The sequence below is a fragment of the Aedes albopictus genome, chromosome 1 (assembly GCF_035046485.1).
Source record: "Aedes albopictus strain Foshan chromosome 1, AalbF5, whole genome shotgun sequence".
In the NCBI taxonomy this organism is placed as follows: Eukaryota; Metazoa; Arthropoda; class Insecta; order Diptera; family Culicidae; genus Aedes; species Aedes albopictus.
This window is the reverse complement of record NC_085136.1, coordinates 168,363,663-168,381,303: the sequence shown is the minus strand read 5'-3', so window position 1 is coordinate 168,381,303 and position 17,641 is coordinate 168,363,663. Positions and strand designations below refer to the sequence as shown.

At 39.9% G+C, this 17,641-nt stretch overlaps 1 protein-coding gene across 2 annotated transcripts in view; it reads right to left on the bottom strand.

Annotated features, from left to right (window-relative positions):
• LOC109412137 (protein unc-13 homolog 4B) overlaps positions 1 to 16,705 on the bottom strand; it is a 381,313-nt gene extending 364,608 nt beyond the window's left edge. Inside the window, exon 1 of one of the 2 annotated variants that reach the window (XM_062845788.1) lies at positions 16,236 to 16,705. In XM_062845788.1, coding sequence (XP_062701772.1) covers positions 16,236 to 16,564 — 329 coding nt within the window. In that variant the 5' untranslated portion in view covers positions 16,565 to 16,705. The remainder of the gene's footprint in view (positions 1 to 16,235) is intronic. The other variant, XM_062845790.1, reaches the window with a different exon arrangement.
• Between the last annotated feature and the right edge of the window lie 936 nt (positions 16,706 to 17,641).

Sequence of the window (17,641 nt, the reverse complement as noted above, 5' to 3'; positions counted from 1 at the left end):
TCTCCGTCATTGAGCTTCCTCGTCGGCCACCCGCCGTTGCCGCTAGTTCACACCGTCGGCCCACATGGCCGGGTTTCTTCTGCGGCCAACCCTGGTGGTCCGCTCGCCACCCGTTTACGGCAACCACCATTTTAGGGCAACCACCCTCGCTCGTCACCCAGCGACCGTCGTCACTAGTCTAACCTTTTCTGAAACTAACCCCAAATCCAATCGATAATAAGGTCCGCAAATTTGCCCACGTCCTCAATATACGATCCTGGGACTCGAGGAGCAAAAGAGGCCTTTCGAGCCCACCCCGCTGGCTGTCGTTGATCAGACCAGCAGCCTGGGGTTTTGACCGGTGACCCTTCTGGGTTCCGGTGAGTATCTTTGAGGGCTAAGAGAGCCGTACCAGAAACGGTAACACTTTTACCAAACGATTTATCTGATCACGCAGTGATGAATAGAAAAAATCGCTATCGTAAGAGTTTATCTTATTCCTATCGGGGTGCCATAATTCGTCTTTATTTCCGTGTTTTATTCCGTGTGAAATCAGGCCTGCCGGAAGATGCAAATGAGAGTAAACGATGTTGTAAGTTTGTTCCTACATATCGGTTTGAAATGTTAGTGCCTAAACGTTAACCAAACGTATTCTTTCGACTTAACCCATCCACTAACAACATCCAAATTCTCACGACACATTGGCTTGTGAGGATATTGAGGTCTCTATACTTTTCTTAGGTGTCCAACTAAACTTCCTTTCTCATACCTCAGCTGTCGCAAGGACAGCTCTTGATCGTTGGAGGATTGCGTCAATCTTGGTTTAGAATCAATGATTAGCCCCAAATATCTACTTCTTCTTTTCCTTTATTTTTTTTCCGACTAACTAGCACCGTTCGGCGCCAGTTGTTACGTCGGCTGGGTTTAGGAGCTAAGCCTCAAATTCCGACACCTGGGACCCTACATATCGAACCCATCAACACATGGGCCGGGACCTACGACTTTTCTTCCTATCCGAGGGAAGGTGTGATCACGTATTTTATGTCTCGGAAAATCCCATCGGCGGAAAACCCCGACCGACTGGGGCGAGAGGCAACGCTTACCCCTACACCACCGACACCGACCCAAACATCTACAACAGGACTACACCACCTACGAATTTGCGCGACTTGCTTGATTCGGGAGCGGAACTTTCAAATATTTTATACGTATCGTGGAAAACGTTAATTGGCTTCTTCAGGGGTATTGAGATAACCCCAAATTCTGAATCTGCACGCCAAACTGAGCCGAAATCAAAATTTTCATGAATTTTGGTGCACGGGAACCTTTTTAAAAATCAATTTGAAGTTTGTATGGGAGCGATTTGATGAATCACCCCTCGTTGCATTTTGTACTGGGCGGAGCTGTCAAGCAGTTGCCCAGCTGTCAAAAGGTGATTTAAAAAAATCTCTTTGAAATTGATTTTAGGTATCAATATAAAGTTCTAAGAGCAAGTTTACCGGGGGCTACTATCTGGGCGAGTAAAATGATTGCCCACAGAGTTGTCATTTTAGTTTAGTTACTCATTTCCACACCGGTCGCTACTATATTTAGCTACCGGATTGCGTACCGGTCGTTGCCAAATACTGTTGCGGTATAAACAAAATATTTTGGAAACATATTATGGAAGAATTTCTTCTGGGATTCCCCAGGAATTCCCTCTGGAATTCTAGCATGAATTTTTACTGAGTATCCTCGAGCAATACGTATTCCCCAGGAATCCCTTCCGGGATTTTACCTATAATTTCTACTGGGATTTCTTTTCGGGATTCCTCCGGGGATTCCTCCAAGAGTTCCTCCGAAGATTCATTCAGAAATTCTTTCGGAAATTCCTCACGAAATTCTTCCGGAATTCTCAGATGATTCCTCAAGGAATTCCTCCGGGGATCATTCCAGGAATTCCGTCGGGGATTCCCCCAAGAATTCTTCCGAGGATTCCTCCGAGAATTCCTCCGAGGATTCCTCCAAGAATTCTTCCGGGAATTCCTCCAGAAATTCCTCCAGGAATTCCTCCGGGAATTCCTCCAGGAACTCCTCCAGGAATTCCTATGGGGATTCCTCCAGGAATTCCTCCGAGAATGCCTCCGGGAGTTTTTCTAATAATTTCTCCAGGAATTCCATTGGGAATTTCTCCAGAAATTCCACCGGGGGTTCATTCAGGAATCTCTGGAAAAATTCCTGGAGGAATCCCAAGAGAAATACCCAGACCGATTTCTATATTAATCTCCGGAGGGATGCCTGAAGAAATTCATGGAGGAACTCTTTGAGGAGTTTATTGAGGAATCCAAGGAGAAAATGCTGTAGGGTTCCCCGGAGGAATTTCTTAAGGATCCTCCGGAAGAATTCTTGTAAAATTCCCCCGAGGAATTCCTGGAAAACTCCCCGGAGGAATCCCTGGATAATTCCTGAATGAATCTCCGGAGGAACTCCTGAATGAATCCCCGGAGGAATTCCTGAATAAATTCCCGGAGGAATTCCAGGAGTTCCCGGAGGAATTTCTGGAGGGATTCCCGGAGGAATTCCTGGAGGAATTCCAGGAGGAAGTCCCGAAGAGATTCTTGGAGGAATTACCGAAGGAATTCTTGGAGAAATTCCCGGAGGAGTTTCTGGAGGAATCCTCGGAGGAGTTTCTGGAGGAATCCTCGGAAGAGTTTCTGGAGGAATCCTCGGAGGAGTTTCTGGAGGAATTCCCGGAAAAATTCGTGGTGGAATTTCAGGAGGAATTCGTGGTGGAATTTGTGGAGGAATTCCCGGAGAAATTACTGGAGAATTTCCCGGAGGATTCCCTGAAGGAATCCTCGGAGGAATTTCTGGAGGAATCCCCGGAGGAATTCCCGTAGGTATTTTTGGAGGAACCAGTGATCTACACAGTTTCCGAACCATTATTCACCGAAATCCCCTCGACGTGCAGAGCGAGATTTTCCGTCTCTCGCTCACGCCTCGGGAGACATCCCACAGCAGTGACACTCATTTCTTCCGGCTTGTCATCCGGTGACTCTTCCGGTGGTCGTACTCTGCCCCGCTTTGGTGGAGAGGCTTCCACTCCTCCTCTATTGTGGTGTCGTGCTTCCTTCGTGGAGGCTGTCCCTTCCGTTTGGGAGTGATATTTTCTTTTGATTCTTCCAGCACTTCACTCACCCGAACGCTGCGACGGGTACTCCTGGACATTTTCGCTTGTGATATTCGCAGCAGATTTTCTCTAACTGCGAGTGTTTACAAAATTTGTTGCTTACCACTGGTGCGTTTTGTTCGCAACAAACAAATAAAAACAACACAACACTTTTGACATATATGAAATAGCAATCGTTTCCTGCGCAACTATCGGGCGCCTAAATTTGAGCGCTCGATGTTTCCCGAAAGCCTCGCTGCTATTTTACTAGCCCGGTTAGTAGCCCCCGTTAAAGTATAGCGCTATGATACTGCGCTATGTAATTTAGTTTAGTCGCGCACCGGTAAAGGTGCTCTAAAAACCTGAAAAAAATCATACTGGCTCAGAAAAAGGTGCTCTTTCGCATGAAATTGAAAAATCAATAAATTTTTCCTAATTAAAAAAACCCAATTGTTGGAAAATACATAAAAATGTTAAAAAGTGAACTGATAGGGTATGTGTGCCATCAGTAATCTCACGCTCCCATATTCATCCTATTCGAAAACAAGCGATTACGGCACCGATTGATTCCGTTCTTTTTATTTTCATGCGTTCTCACTTCTAACAAAAAATACAAAAATAAGAAATAAAACAAACAGCGCTTCAATCCTTTGTTTTTCGTAGCATGAAAATGGGAGCCACATGATTAATAAGGGAACCAATACCCTATTATCAATTGTTTGAAAATCAACTTGTTGTTTTTAGTTCGTTTAAGGGATAAATCGTCGAAAGACAAAAAGTCGAATACCAAAAGGTCGAATGCCAAAACGTCGAAAGGACAAATCGTCGAAAACAAGAAATCTACGCAAATAGTGGGTTTTTTATTTATTCTTTCTTTTACTTCGTATTCGTTACAAAGTTCAATTAGATTTTTAATTGTACCATATGGTCGAACAGCTCGCCTAGAGCTAAAAATCTTGTTAATACAGATAGAAAAATGGTCGAACATTGAAATATTCGACCAGCATCCACATTAACAAATTCATTGAGCAGTTCGACACGGCCATATGTAACGGCCGTTGTGACATAGCGTAAGACAGTTACAACAAGATTATCGAGTGGGCTGAAAAGTTCGAAGGATGACTATTGGCAGCTATCGTCTTCTTTCAATCAGGCGAGTGGGTAGACCAGAAGTGCTTTTTGGAGTCAACAACTTTTAAGAAGAATAGTGCAAGTAGTAAATCCAGTTACGCTGAAGAGGCTGTTAACCGCAATCCAGGTAATTCAGTAGCTCTAAACTATTTATGGAGCAATTATTCTGATAAATTTCTCGTTAGGACCTTTTGCCTACGTTTTGAATAGTACGTTTTTGGTTGGCGCGTCTGAAGACCGCCATTATTGCACGCCGGTAAATCGTGAAAGTTGAACCGCTCGTGTGATAATAGATTATTAGAATGATTGAGTGTCGTTGTTTGATTCCGCGAAACCCTTCCGGTTGCCCGGTAGCGCGCCGATCCTGTGACTACGTCCGAGTCTCGCACTGCTGAGTTGTTGTCGGGCAGAGCATTAACAAACCAGTACACAGGGTCAAATATTTACGCATTTGTCCAAAAAGAAAACAATGTTCAAACATCTTGTTTGTCTCGATCGAATTTTCATTAGTGTCCTTGTCTAATATTTGATCCTGTGTACTTTAGGCCATAGTTTCGTTTTGTCCTTTCGACGTTTGGTCACCTATCCAATTAAATGTCATAGGGAAGTGAAACCATCTCGGCAGATCTTCTATTATGGGCACTTTTCTGCTATAACTCAGTCAATTTTGAACCATTGACTGAACCAAGTCAATTGGTAAGGCATTGACTGAGTTATAGCGAAAAAGTGTTCAAAATACCAGCCACTTTGCAAGTGGGTCGGAACCATATAACCTAAATTTTGCGAAAACTCTTCGAATTTTTGTATTATTATTCTATAGAAAGCTAATTTCCAGCCTCAATATTATGCCTATTAGCTATCTATTTTTGCTCAATTTTTTAAGGTTCATCGATTTTTAAAACAACCAAAAGCAAACAATTTTCGAGATTTTCATATCAAACATATATGCTACGTACAGATTCTAATGAAAACACTATTATTTTTTACATCTAATTGTACTTAAATTACAGCGAATTAAAAAAAATAAGAAAAAAAGTCCTTGTGAAATGTTATTCGAGATTTTTTTAATGTTCTACCTACAAATTTTATTAAAAAAAAGGATCAATTATTTCTCAGATACATATGTCAATTTTCAGACCACCTCGAATAACATTAGACAAGATCTATTTTTTGTCTTTTTTTAGATCGCGTCTATGTGATTTATGCGTTGAGCTGGAAATGCTCTATATATGTCAAAGTATCTTAAAAAGAAACCTTGTTATGTCCCATAATGAAAGACCGAATTCAAATTCAATACTATTCTTATGCATATGTTGCAAGGACCATCACAAACTACAATTTTTGGTGTTAAAGCAACATTTTATCGTAAGTGGAGTGAAAAATTCTTATTCAAAAAGGTTTCGAACAACCTTGACCTCCAAAAGAAACAATTTGAGCCCACTAGCGTGCGCAGGGTTCTTGCTTAGGGGGGGGCACCATTATTATGGTGCAATATTTGTATGATCATGGTGCAAAATAGAATTATGGTGTTACACGCAATATGAATTCCCAAGTAGGGGTTTCAACATGTTGTGGTGCTAACATCGCCAAGTACTTCATATTGGGAGTCTGGAGAAGGCTTCGGATGGTGATGATATCAAGGCTTTACGAAACTTTAATATGAAGTCATTATCTCGACTCTTATAACATTTTATAAACGTATCAAATACAATTAAGAATATCCAGAAAATTATCAATTATAAAAAAAAATATTGTTGTGAAAGAATTTTGATCCTGGACAATTAGTTATGCTAGAATTGAAGAATGTGAAGAATGAAGAATGAAACTCTTATAACATTTTATAAACGTATCAAATACAATGAAGAATATCCAGAAAATTATCAATTATAAAAAAAAATATTGTTGTGAAAGAATTTTGATCCTGGACAATTAGTTATGCTAGAATTGAAGAATGTCAGAATTCCTAGATAGAACATTTTGATCGGAATCCTTGTTGCAATCTACAGAGATTCCTCTAGGATTTCTCCAAAGATTCGTGCATGATTGCTCCAGGAATTCCTCCAAAAAATCTTCCAATAATTTCTTCAGAATTTCCTCCAGGAATTCTCATATATTTCTCCAGGAATTCCTCCAGTATATACTCCACAAAGTCTTCCAAAATTACCTTCAGGAATTTATCCTGAAATTTCTTTCAGGAAAAATCCTCTAGGAATGTCTGCCAGAATTCCCCCAATATTTCCTCCAGGGATTCCTCTAGGAATTGCTCCACGGAATCCCCCAGAAAATTCTAAAGGAGTTTCTAAATATTATCTTCCTGGAATTTCTCGAGAAATTCCTCCAGGAGTTCCTTCAGAAAATTATCCAGGAAATTCTCCACGATTTTTTCAAGAATTCCTGAATCCATGAATTATTTCAAAATTCTTCTTACAACAAATTCCTCTAGAAATTCCTTCAGAAATTTCTCGAAAAATAACGCCAGAAATTCCTACAGGAATTCCTCCAAAAAAATTCTCTAAGAATTCCTCATGAAATTCCTCCAGGGATTTCTCCAGAAAATCCTCTAGGAATTTCTGCCAGAATTTCTCCAGAGAATCCTAAAAGAATGTCTCCCGGATCTCTTCCAAATATGTTGCGAGGAATCTCTACAGGAAATTCTCCACAGATTCCTCCAGTAATTTCTCCAGGATTTTTTTCAGGAATTCCTACAGGGATTCAATAATGAATTTCTTCAGAAATACCTCCAGATATTCCCTTAGAAACTCCTCGAGGGGTTCCTTCAGACATTTCTTTAGAAATTCCTCCAATATACAACTAGTGATTTCTTTCAGGAATTCCTACACGGATTCCTGCAGAAAATCCTAAAGGAATTTCTTCCAAAACTCTTCCAGGAATACCTCCAGGGAATCCTCCAGGAATTTCTTTAGATTTTTTTTTCAGAAATTTCTTCAGGAGTTTCTCCAGGGATTCATTACTGATTTTTTTCAGAAATTCCTCAGAAACTTCTTCCAGAAATTCCTTCAGGAATTCCTTCAGAAATCCCTCGAGGAGTTCTTTCAGACATTTCTCCAGGAAGTCTCATATATTTCTCCAGAAATTCCTCAAATAAATCCTTCAGGAATTCCTCCAGTAAATACACCTAAAATTCCTCCAAAGATCCCTCCTGACATTTTTCTAGGAAAAATTCTGAATGTCTGCTTATCAGAATTCCCCCAATATTTCCTCCACGAATGCCTCCATAACATGCTAAAGGAATTTATCACGGAATTCAAGAAATTTCTCCAAGGATTCTTCCATGGATTCCTCCAGGAAATTCTCAAACAATTTCATCAGGAATTCCTCCAGGGATCACTCCATGATTTTTTTTCGGAAATTCCACAAAAAATCCTCCAGAAATTCCACCAGGAATTCTTTCAGAAATTTGTCGAGGAAGAACTCCTCTAAGAATTTCTGCCTGAGTTCCCCAAGAATGTCTCCCGGAACCCTTCCAAGAATTTCTCGAGGAATTCCACAAGAAATTTGTCCAGGAAATCCTCCACGGATTCCTTCAGGAAATTCTTCAGGATTTTTTCCAGCAATTTATCCAAGAATTCCTGCAGGAATTCATTCATAAATTTCTTCAGAAATTCCTCAAAAAACTCCTCCAGGTATTCCTTCAGAATTTGCTCGAGTAGTTCCTTTACACATTCATCCAGAAATTTCCCCGAGATGCCTCCAGGGATTTCTCCCCGAAAATCATCCATGAACTCCACCAGAAAATCCTAAAGTAATTTCACCCGAAACTCTTCCAGGAATTCCTCCAGGAGTTCCTCGAATGATTCCGCAAGAAATTCCACCAGGGAATCCTCCACGGAATCCCCTAGGAATTTCTCCAGGATTTTTTCCAGAAATTTCTTCAGGAATTCCTTCAGGGATGCAATAATGAATGTCTTCAGAAATTCCTCGAAATATTCCTTAAGAAATTCTTCGAGAAGTTCCTTCAGACATTCCTCCATTAATTTTCCAGGAAGCCTCATATATTTCACCAGAAATTCCTCAAATAATTCCTCTGGTAAATACTCCAATAATTCCTCCTGAAATTTGGGAATTTTCACCAAAACTACAGGGATTTCTCCTTGCATTCCTCAAAGAACTCCTCCAGAACTTTTTCTTGGAGTTTCTCAAGGAGTTCATGCAGGGATTCGTTAAAAAAATTTCTTTAGAAATTCTTTAAAAAAAATCCTGCAGAAATTCCTCCAGAAATTCCTTCAGAAATTCCTCGAGGAGTTCCTTCGGAAATTTCTCCATGAAGCCTCATATATTTCTCCAGAATTTCCCCAAATAATTCCTCCAGTGAATACTCCAGAAATTTCTTCAGAATTACCCCCAGGAATTCCTCCAGAGATTCCTCATGAAATTTCTTCTAGAGAAAATCCTCTAGGCATGTCTGCCAGAATTTCTTCAATGTTTCCTCCAGGGATTCTTCAAGGAATTGCTCTACAGATTCCTCCAGAAAACCCTAAAGTAATTTCTACCGGAGCTCTTCCAGGATTTCCTCCTGGAATTTCTCGAACAATTTTTCAATGGATTCCTCCAGGAAATTCTACAGGAAATTCTCAAGGATTTCTTCAGGGATTCATTCCTTCAACGATTCATGAATTTCTTCAAAAATCATCCAGAAATACCTCCAGGAATTACTCCAAAAAATCCTCTAGGAATTCCTGTCAGAATTCCTCCAGAGAATTTTAAAGGAATGTCTCCCGGAACCCTTCCAAGAATTCCTTCAGGGATACCTCCATGGATTCCTCCAGGAATTTCTCAATGATTTTTTTTCAGGAACTCCTTCAAAAATTCCTTCCTCCTTGGATTCCACCAGAAATTTCTCAAAGCTTTCATCCAGGGATTTTCCAGGAAATCCTTCACGAAATACTCCACATGATCCTCAATCAATTTCTCCCAGAACTCTTCTAGGAATTCCTCCAGGGATACTTCCACGGAATCCTCATGAAATACCTCCAGGGATTGCTACCGTAATTCCTACAAAAAATTCTCTAAGAATTTCTGCCAGAATTCCTCCAATATTGTCTCCAGGAGGGATTCTTCCAGTAATTCCTCGACTAATTCCTCCAGAAAATCCTAAAAGAATTTTTCCCGGATCTTTTCCGGGAATTTCTCTAGGAATTCCTCCAGAGATTTCTCCATGGATTCCTCCAAAATTTCTTCGGGAATTCATCCATGAGTTTCTTCAGTAATTGCTAAATAAATCCTTTATTAATTCCTTGAGGAGCTCCTCCAGACATTCCTCCAGGAAGCTTTCAATATTTGTCCAGAAATGCCTTAAAGAATTCATCCAGGAATATCTCTAGTTATTTCTCTAAGAATTCATAAATGAATTCCTCCAAAAAATTCTGGAGGAATTTATCCAGAAATACCTCTCGGAATGCAAACATGGATTCTTCCAGAAATTTCTCCAGAGATTCCTGAAAAAAATCATCCAGGAATTTCTCCAGGAATGTTTCGCAAAAAATACCTCAAAGATTTTTTTCGGGAATTCCTTAAGGAATTCCTCCATTCATTCCCTCAAATTTTTTTTCAGTTATTCCATCTTGAATTTCTACAGATATTCCTCCAGGATTTTCATCAAGGATACTTTAAGGAATTCCTGCTCGGATTTCTCAAGAAAATACTGAAGAAATTTCTCCCGGAACTCTTCCAGGAATTCCTCGAGATTTTTTTTCCAGGGATTTCCACAGAATTTTCATATCTGGAATTTTTCCAGGAATCTCTCCAGAAATTTCTCCTGGGACAACTATAAAAAATTCTCTAGTTTTTGCTCCAGAAAATCCTCAATAAAATTCTTCATGAATACCCCCAAGAATTCCTCTAGGTATTCCTCCAAGAGTTTATCCACGAATTTCTCCAGAAAGAACTTCTCCCGAAACTGTTCCAGGAATTCCTCTAGGAATTCCTCGAAGAATTTCTCCAGGGATTCCTCCAGGGATTCCTCCATGAATTTCTCCACGAATTTCATCAATGAATTTCTTCAGATATTCCTCTAAAATCCCTCTGGGAAATCTTTCAGAAATTGCTCGATGAGTTCCTTAAATCATTTCTCCAGGAAGCCGCAAATAGTTTTCCAGGAATTTTTCAAAAAGTTCCGTCAGGAAATCCTGCAGAAATTTTTCCAGGAATTCCTTCATTTTTCAGGAATTTCTCCAGAAAAATCTTCAAGGGTTCTTCCAGATATTTCTCTAGGAATTCTCCAGGGATTCATCCTTGAATTCCTTCACAGATTCCTTCAGGAATCCCTCCTAGGATTACAGCAGGGATTTTTCCCGGATCTTCTCTGGGTATTTCTCTAGGAATTCCTTTAGGGATTTCTCCATGGATTCCTCCAGGAATTTCTTCGGGAATTCATCCAGGAGTCCATCCATGAGTTTCTTCAGAAATTACTCAAAACAATCCTTCACAAATTCCTCGAGGAGTTCCTCTAGAAATTCGTCCAGGAAGCCTTAAATATTTGTCCAGAAATTCCTTAAAGAATTCATCCAGGAATTTCTCTAGATATTCCACCAAAAAAAAAATCTTCAGGAATTTATCCAGAAATACCTCCCGGAATGCAAACATGGATTCCTCCAGGAATTTCTCCAAAGATTCCTCAAGAAAATCTTCCAGGAATTTCTCCAGGAATGTTTCGCAAAAAATACCTCAAAGAATTCTTTCGGAAATTGCTCCAGGAATTCCACCATTATTACTTCAAAAATTCCTTCGTTAATTCCATTTTGAATACCTCCGGGGATTTCTACAGAGATTCTTCCAGGAATTTCCGCAAGGACTCCTAAAGGAATTCCTGCTCGGATTTCTCCAGAATATCCTGAAGAAATTTCTCCCGGAACTCTTCCAGGAATTCCTCGAGAAATTTCTCCAGGGATTTCTACAGACATTTTTTTCTGGAATTTTTCAAGGAATCTCTCCAGAAATTTCTCCTGGGACAACTATAAAAAATTCGGGGCCCGTGGCGTAGTTGGTCACACGTTCGCTTCATAATGGTCATGGGTTTGATTCCCAGCCCCGGCACTTGCAATTTTTCGTCAGTTACTTTTCCCCCAAAAGCAACTGACACACTGACCCTCTTCTGAGCCCCATGGCTCAAACGGACCCGGGTACCTGGACATCGGCGAACTGCTACTCATAATGGACCCCCAATCGGACTGGAAAGGAACAACGGCCATCCATCATCATCCTTGTGCTCATCATTCTACTAGATATAAAGTAGAAAAAGTGAAAGCAGCAGAAAGGCAACCAGTTCGATAAAGTAGAATAGAATCTAGGCGCTGTACAAAAATGTAAGTGCAGCTGTCAATTGAGATTGCTCACGTAGTGCCCCAGTGGACAATAGAGCTGTAAATTAGGTTAAGTGATCAAGAATAAAAAAAAACTATAAAAAATTCTCTATTAATTGCTCCAGAAAATCATCTAAAAAATTCTTCATGGATTCCTCCAAGAATTCCTCTAGGTATTCCTACAAGAATTTATCCATGAATTTCTCCAGAAAAAAAAACTTCTCCTGGAACTGTTCCAGGAATTCCTCGAAAAATTTCTTCAGGTATTCCTCCATGGATTTCGACAGGAATTTCTCCAGGAATTCCATCAGGAACTCCTCCAGGGATTCTTCAATGAATTTCTTCAGATATTTCTCAAAAATCCCTTTAGGAATTCTTTTGCTCGAGGAGTTCGTTTAATCGTTCCAGGAAGCCGCAAATATTTTTCCAGAAATTTTTCAAAGAATTCCTTCAGGAAATCCTACAGAAATTCTTCCAGGAATTCCTACATTTTTTAGGAATTTCTCCAGAAAAACTTTAAGGGATTCTTGCAGAAGTTTCTCTAGTAATTCTCCAGGGATTCATCCTTGAATTCCTTTACGGATTCCTTCAGGAATTCCTCCTAGGATTACAGCAGGGATTTCTCCAGGAATTTTCCAAAGCTTTCTCTAGGATTTCCTCTATGAATGTCTCCAGGGATTCAGCCAAGTACTCCTCCTGAAAATCCTCCAGAAATTCTTCCAATAATTCTTGAAAGAATTCCTCCAGATATTCCTCAAAGAATTTTTTCACGGATTCTTCCAAAAAATCCTTCAGGAATGCCTCCACTGATTCCTCCAGAAATTGCTCCACAAATTCCTCCAGAGATTTCTCCAGTAATTTCTGTAAGGATTCGTCATTGAATTCTTCGAGTAATTCTTCCACAAATTCATGCAGGAATTTTTTCCAAAAAATCCTTCAGGAATTCCTCCAGCAATTCATCCTGGAATTCCTCCATGAATTATTTCATGGATTCCTTCTATCACCCCTCCAGTGTTTCATCCTGTAATTCCTTCACGGATTCCTTCAGGAATTCCTCCAGGGATTACATCAGGGATTCCTCCAGAAATTTCTCATAGCTTCCTCCAGGAATTCTTAGAAACTTCTCCAAATGTCTTTCCAGAAATTTCCTCAGGGATTCCTGCAGAAATTCCTTCGGACATTGTTCCAAAAGTTCCTCCAGGAATTCTTACAAGGAAAATTCCAGGCATTCTTCCAAGGATTCCTTCAGGGATGCCTTCAGAGATTCCTCCAGAAATTCTTCCAGGAATTCCTCCAGGGTTTCTTCCAGGAATGCCTCCAGAGTTTACTCCAAGAAATCCTCCAGGGGTTCGTCAATGAGCCCCTGCTGGAACTCTTCAAGAAATTTGTCCAGGAGTTTTTCGAAATATTTCTCCACAAATTACTCTATGAATTCTTTCACGAATTCCTCTACGGATTCCCCTAGGAAATTCTTCAAGGATTCCTTTAGGGATGCCTCCAGAGATTTCCTTCAATAATTTTTCCAGCAATTCCCTTAGTAGCTCCTCCTGCAAATTCTACAGGAATTTCTTGACTCCTCTTCCAGTTTTTGAGAGCTTCTTTCAAGAATTTTTTCAAGCACTTCTTTAGTAATGCCTTCAGGGATTCCTCCAGAAAGTCCTTCAAGGATTACCCCTGAAATTTCTCCAGGGATTTCTCCTAGAATGCCTCCACGGATTACTCCAGATATTTCTCGAGCTGGTAAAGTGTTTCTCAAAATGATCCACGAAATGCTATTTTGATGCGCAAATCACAAAATGGAATATAAAATTCAATTGTGGATGATACAATGAACACCAAGAAGGTGTACAGAATTTTTAAAAGGTGTGTGATGTGAGTATGGTTTATTATATACCTTAATGATCAAGGGAACGTCGAGATAATGCATGCGTGGTAAGTAATTGCAATTTGATTTATAGAATGCTAAGATAAAACATGAGATTTGGAGATGGTGTAAACATAAAAATGTTGGCGCTGCGTGAAAATCAAATTGCGTGCGGCAATAAAGGTGCATGAGGTCACCGTGGTGTATAGGTTCTTCTGGTAACACTGAGTTCATTGGTATGGTGCATTGAATGCTGATATGGAGCATGTCATTCAAAGATGGTGCTTGATGTCTCAGTATGATGCATTAGAGTTGACATCGTACAATAAATGCTATTTCGATGTACGAAACTACATGCAATAATAATGGTGCAATAGATGCCTAGATGATATAGTGAACGCCTCGATTACGCATTAAATGCTTTAGTAAATGCATGAAAATTAACGATGGTGCATTATTTCGCAATTAGACACATATTTGATTCAAAGATGGTGCGTGAGATGTGGCCTAGATGATTCTGTGAACATCATGGCGGTGCATGATGTCTGTATGGTGCACTAGCTTCATCATGATTCTGTTATACTCGTCATGTTTCATATTAAGGTGCACTTGCAATTCGTGCAAAGGTGCAGGAAACTCAATGTGGCACAGAAATCAACATGTTCCAGGTACGTGGAATACTATTTTGTATGCGAAATGCTAAAATGGTGCATCATATTTAAATGTTAACCACATCATAATGGTGCATAAGATACCTAGATGGTAAAATGAATGCCAAAATGGTGCATTGAAGGCTTGGAAGAAGGCGTATGATGCTTGTGAGCTACATTAGTTGTCACCGTTATTCAAAGATTATCAACATGTTGCATGGTTAGGTGCACGAATTGCAAAAATGGGGCATAGAATACAAAATAAAAGTATATTATGTGATGCTTACAACATAATGGTGCATCAGATGCCTAGATGATATAATAAACGCTGAAATGGTGCTTGGAAAGCTTTGATGGTGCATGAAATTTAATGATTTAATGATTAGTTGATTAAAAGTTAGTGCATGAGATCAGCATAATGCGTGGATAACTAGATCAATCTGTGGATGCTTTGAAGAAGGTACATGATGTTAGTGTGCTGTATTAGTTGTTACCGTTATTCAGCGACACTCGACATTGTGTATGGCTAGGTGCACGAATTGCAAAAATGGTGCTTGGAATTCAATGTAGAGTCGAAGTCACCAGGTTCACGTAAATGGATTACAGTTTTGGAAAACGAAATGCCAAGATGGTGCATGTTATTCGAATATGGTGCTGACATCACTGATTAGTTAAAAGATGGTGCGTTAGATTAGCCTAAAAAAGATTCTGAGAACATCATGGTTGTGCATGAGATACTAAGAAATTGTATGTATCAGGGGTGCATTTGTTGCCATCATGATTCAGTGATTCTCAACATTGGGTGGATAGATCTAAAATCAAGAATTGCAAAAATGATGCATAAAATTTAATGTGGTGCGGAAGTCAACATGGATCAGGTACATGGAATACAATTGGGTATACGATATGGCAAAATGGAGCTTATGAAATTCAAATGTGAATTAAATGCTTAGATGACGCGTGAGATGGTGCTTAGATATTTATGTGATTAAAAAGGTGGTACATGGAATGCAAAGGAGCTACATGATGTCTGTATGGTGCATTAGTTTTACCATGATTCAGTTATACTCAACAAATTCCATATGTAGGTGCACGAATTGCAAACATGGTGCGGGAAACTCAATGCGGCACAGAAATCAACATAGTCCAGGTACAAGGAATGCTATTTTGTATGCGAAATGCCAAAATGGTGCATCAAATTCACTTTCGAACCACATCATAATGGTGCATAAGATGCCTAGATGATATAGTGAATGCCAAAATGGTGGTTGGAAAGCTTTGAAGAAGTTGCATGATACTAGATGATGCATTAGTTGTCACCGTTTTTCAAAGCTTATGGTTAGGTGCACGAATTGGAAAAATGGTGCATAGCATACAAAAAAATGTATTTTGTGTGATGCTCACGACATTACGGTGCTTTAGATGCCTAGATGATATGATACACGCTAAATTGGTGCTTGAAGAGCTGTGATGGTGTATGAAATTTCATGATGGTGCATATCAGTATGAGGTATTAGATACTTAATTGATAAAAACACATTTCATGCGATCATCATAATGCGTGGATACCTAGATCATTCTGTGGACATCATGATGGTGCATTGAAAGCTTTGAAGAAGGTGCATGATGTTAGTGTGCTGTATTAATCGTCACTGTTATTCAGTGATACTCGTTATTTTGTATGGCTAGGTGCACGAATTGCAAAAATGGTGCTTAGAATTCAATGTGGTGCCGAAGTCACCATGATTCACGTACATGGAATACAGTTTTGGAATACGAAATGCCAAAATGGTGCATGTTTTTCAAATGTGGTGCTGACATCACTGATTAGTTAGAAGATGGTGCGTGAGTTTAGCCTAGATGATTTTGAGAACATCATGGTTGTGCATGAGATACTAAGAAATTGTATGTGTCAATGGTGCACCATAGCTCAGTGATTCTCAACATTGCGTGGTAAGGTGCAAGAATTGCAAAAATGGTGCATAGATTTTTTTATAGAAGGGGGGGCAAGTGCCCACCCTTGCCCCCCCCCCCCTGTGCACGCTAGTGTTTGAGCCCCACTCTAACTTCTTCCCCACCTTATTTTATATAAATCTAGTATGAAAATTATCCCGTTTTACGGCAAAAAAAAACGTTAAACTCACCTGTTATCCGCCACATAGTAATCCTGCTCGTCATATTGCACGGATTTGTCGGAAAACTGCTTTTCCGTTTGAATCTCCTTATCGTTGGCCGTGTTCAGCCCACAGCACGGTGGTGAAGAAACGACGGAACGCTTGCTCTTCTCACTTCGACCCGCTCGAGCAACCCACTGAACCACCGGAAGCCGAGCTTTGAACTTGTCCTTAGTACTGCGCTTCGAGTCTCGTGCCACACTTCCGGAGTTGGTGGTCGAGGAAGAGAGCACCGAACTTGACTCGTTGTCTGTCGTCGTTTCGCCACCGCCATTGGATTTTCGTGCGAATTTCTTCATGCTTTGGAATCACTATATATAAATGCAACAATTGCTACCACTTTGGGATGATTCACCACCACCACCCCCAGGAACACACTTTTCAAGAGTATTTCAGGTCATAGTTGAGCATTTCTGTTTGATATCACTTTCGCGATCTGAAACCAACACACTATGTTCAGCATTGAACCATTCAGAAGCTTAATCGATAATCCAGAACCGGATGCCCAATTAATTCTATAGATTACTGGCGCCGCGTCGGTGTTGCATTGCGTGACTGAAAAGCTTTCCCAGCGAAAAGGAAAGTCGTCTTCACGGTTCGAGGTTTCCCGGTGATGTGATCGACCGCGCTTAGCACATTGGGAAGCGGCGGAAAGGTTGTCGAGATAGAGGAAGAAATGAGGAACAACCCTGTGTAAACACAGCTATATAAGATGTCTAATAAAATTACTCGAATCGATAGACGGGTGTCTCCCGCTGCCGTATGGGGAAGCAATACTTCCAACAAATATTTTACTTCTGTCTAGCAAGATGCACCTTTCTTGATAGTAGACTGTGGGTACGGCATCATACAATCGATACGATTCTAAACCGTTTAAAAACTATTAAAAACACAAATTTCATGAAAAAAATCTCATAGATTTGTTGACCTTTTTTTCAGGCTAACGAAAAATTACATGAACGCAACATACCTCTGTCAAGCAAATTAATGGTTTTCGATTGTTATACCTTACATTTTTTTTCTAAAATTTGTCTCAAAAGAAATGTTGTTGAGCCTGTGATTTCGAGTGAAATTGATCACTTTTTCACAGTTTTTGGCATCTAATATTGGATAAGAAAGTGAGTGGTGAAACTCAATGCTTTGATATAAATACGACGATGAATTTCATCAGTCAACGAGGTTGAAATGTTTACAGCATCTCATTTTATTATAATAAGGCTGACACAAATTTCATTTTGACTTTTTGTCTCGTCAAAAACCAACGCATCCGGAGAAATGAGCGAAAATGGAGAGCTAATTGCAAAGTTTTGTGGCAACAATGACATGGTGATTGGGGGATCGCTCTTTCCTCATCGACCAGTACACAAAGTTACATG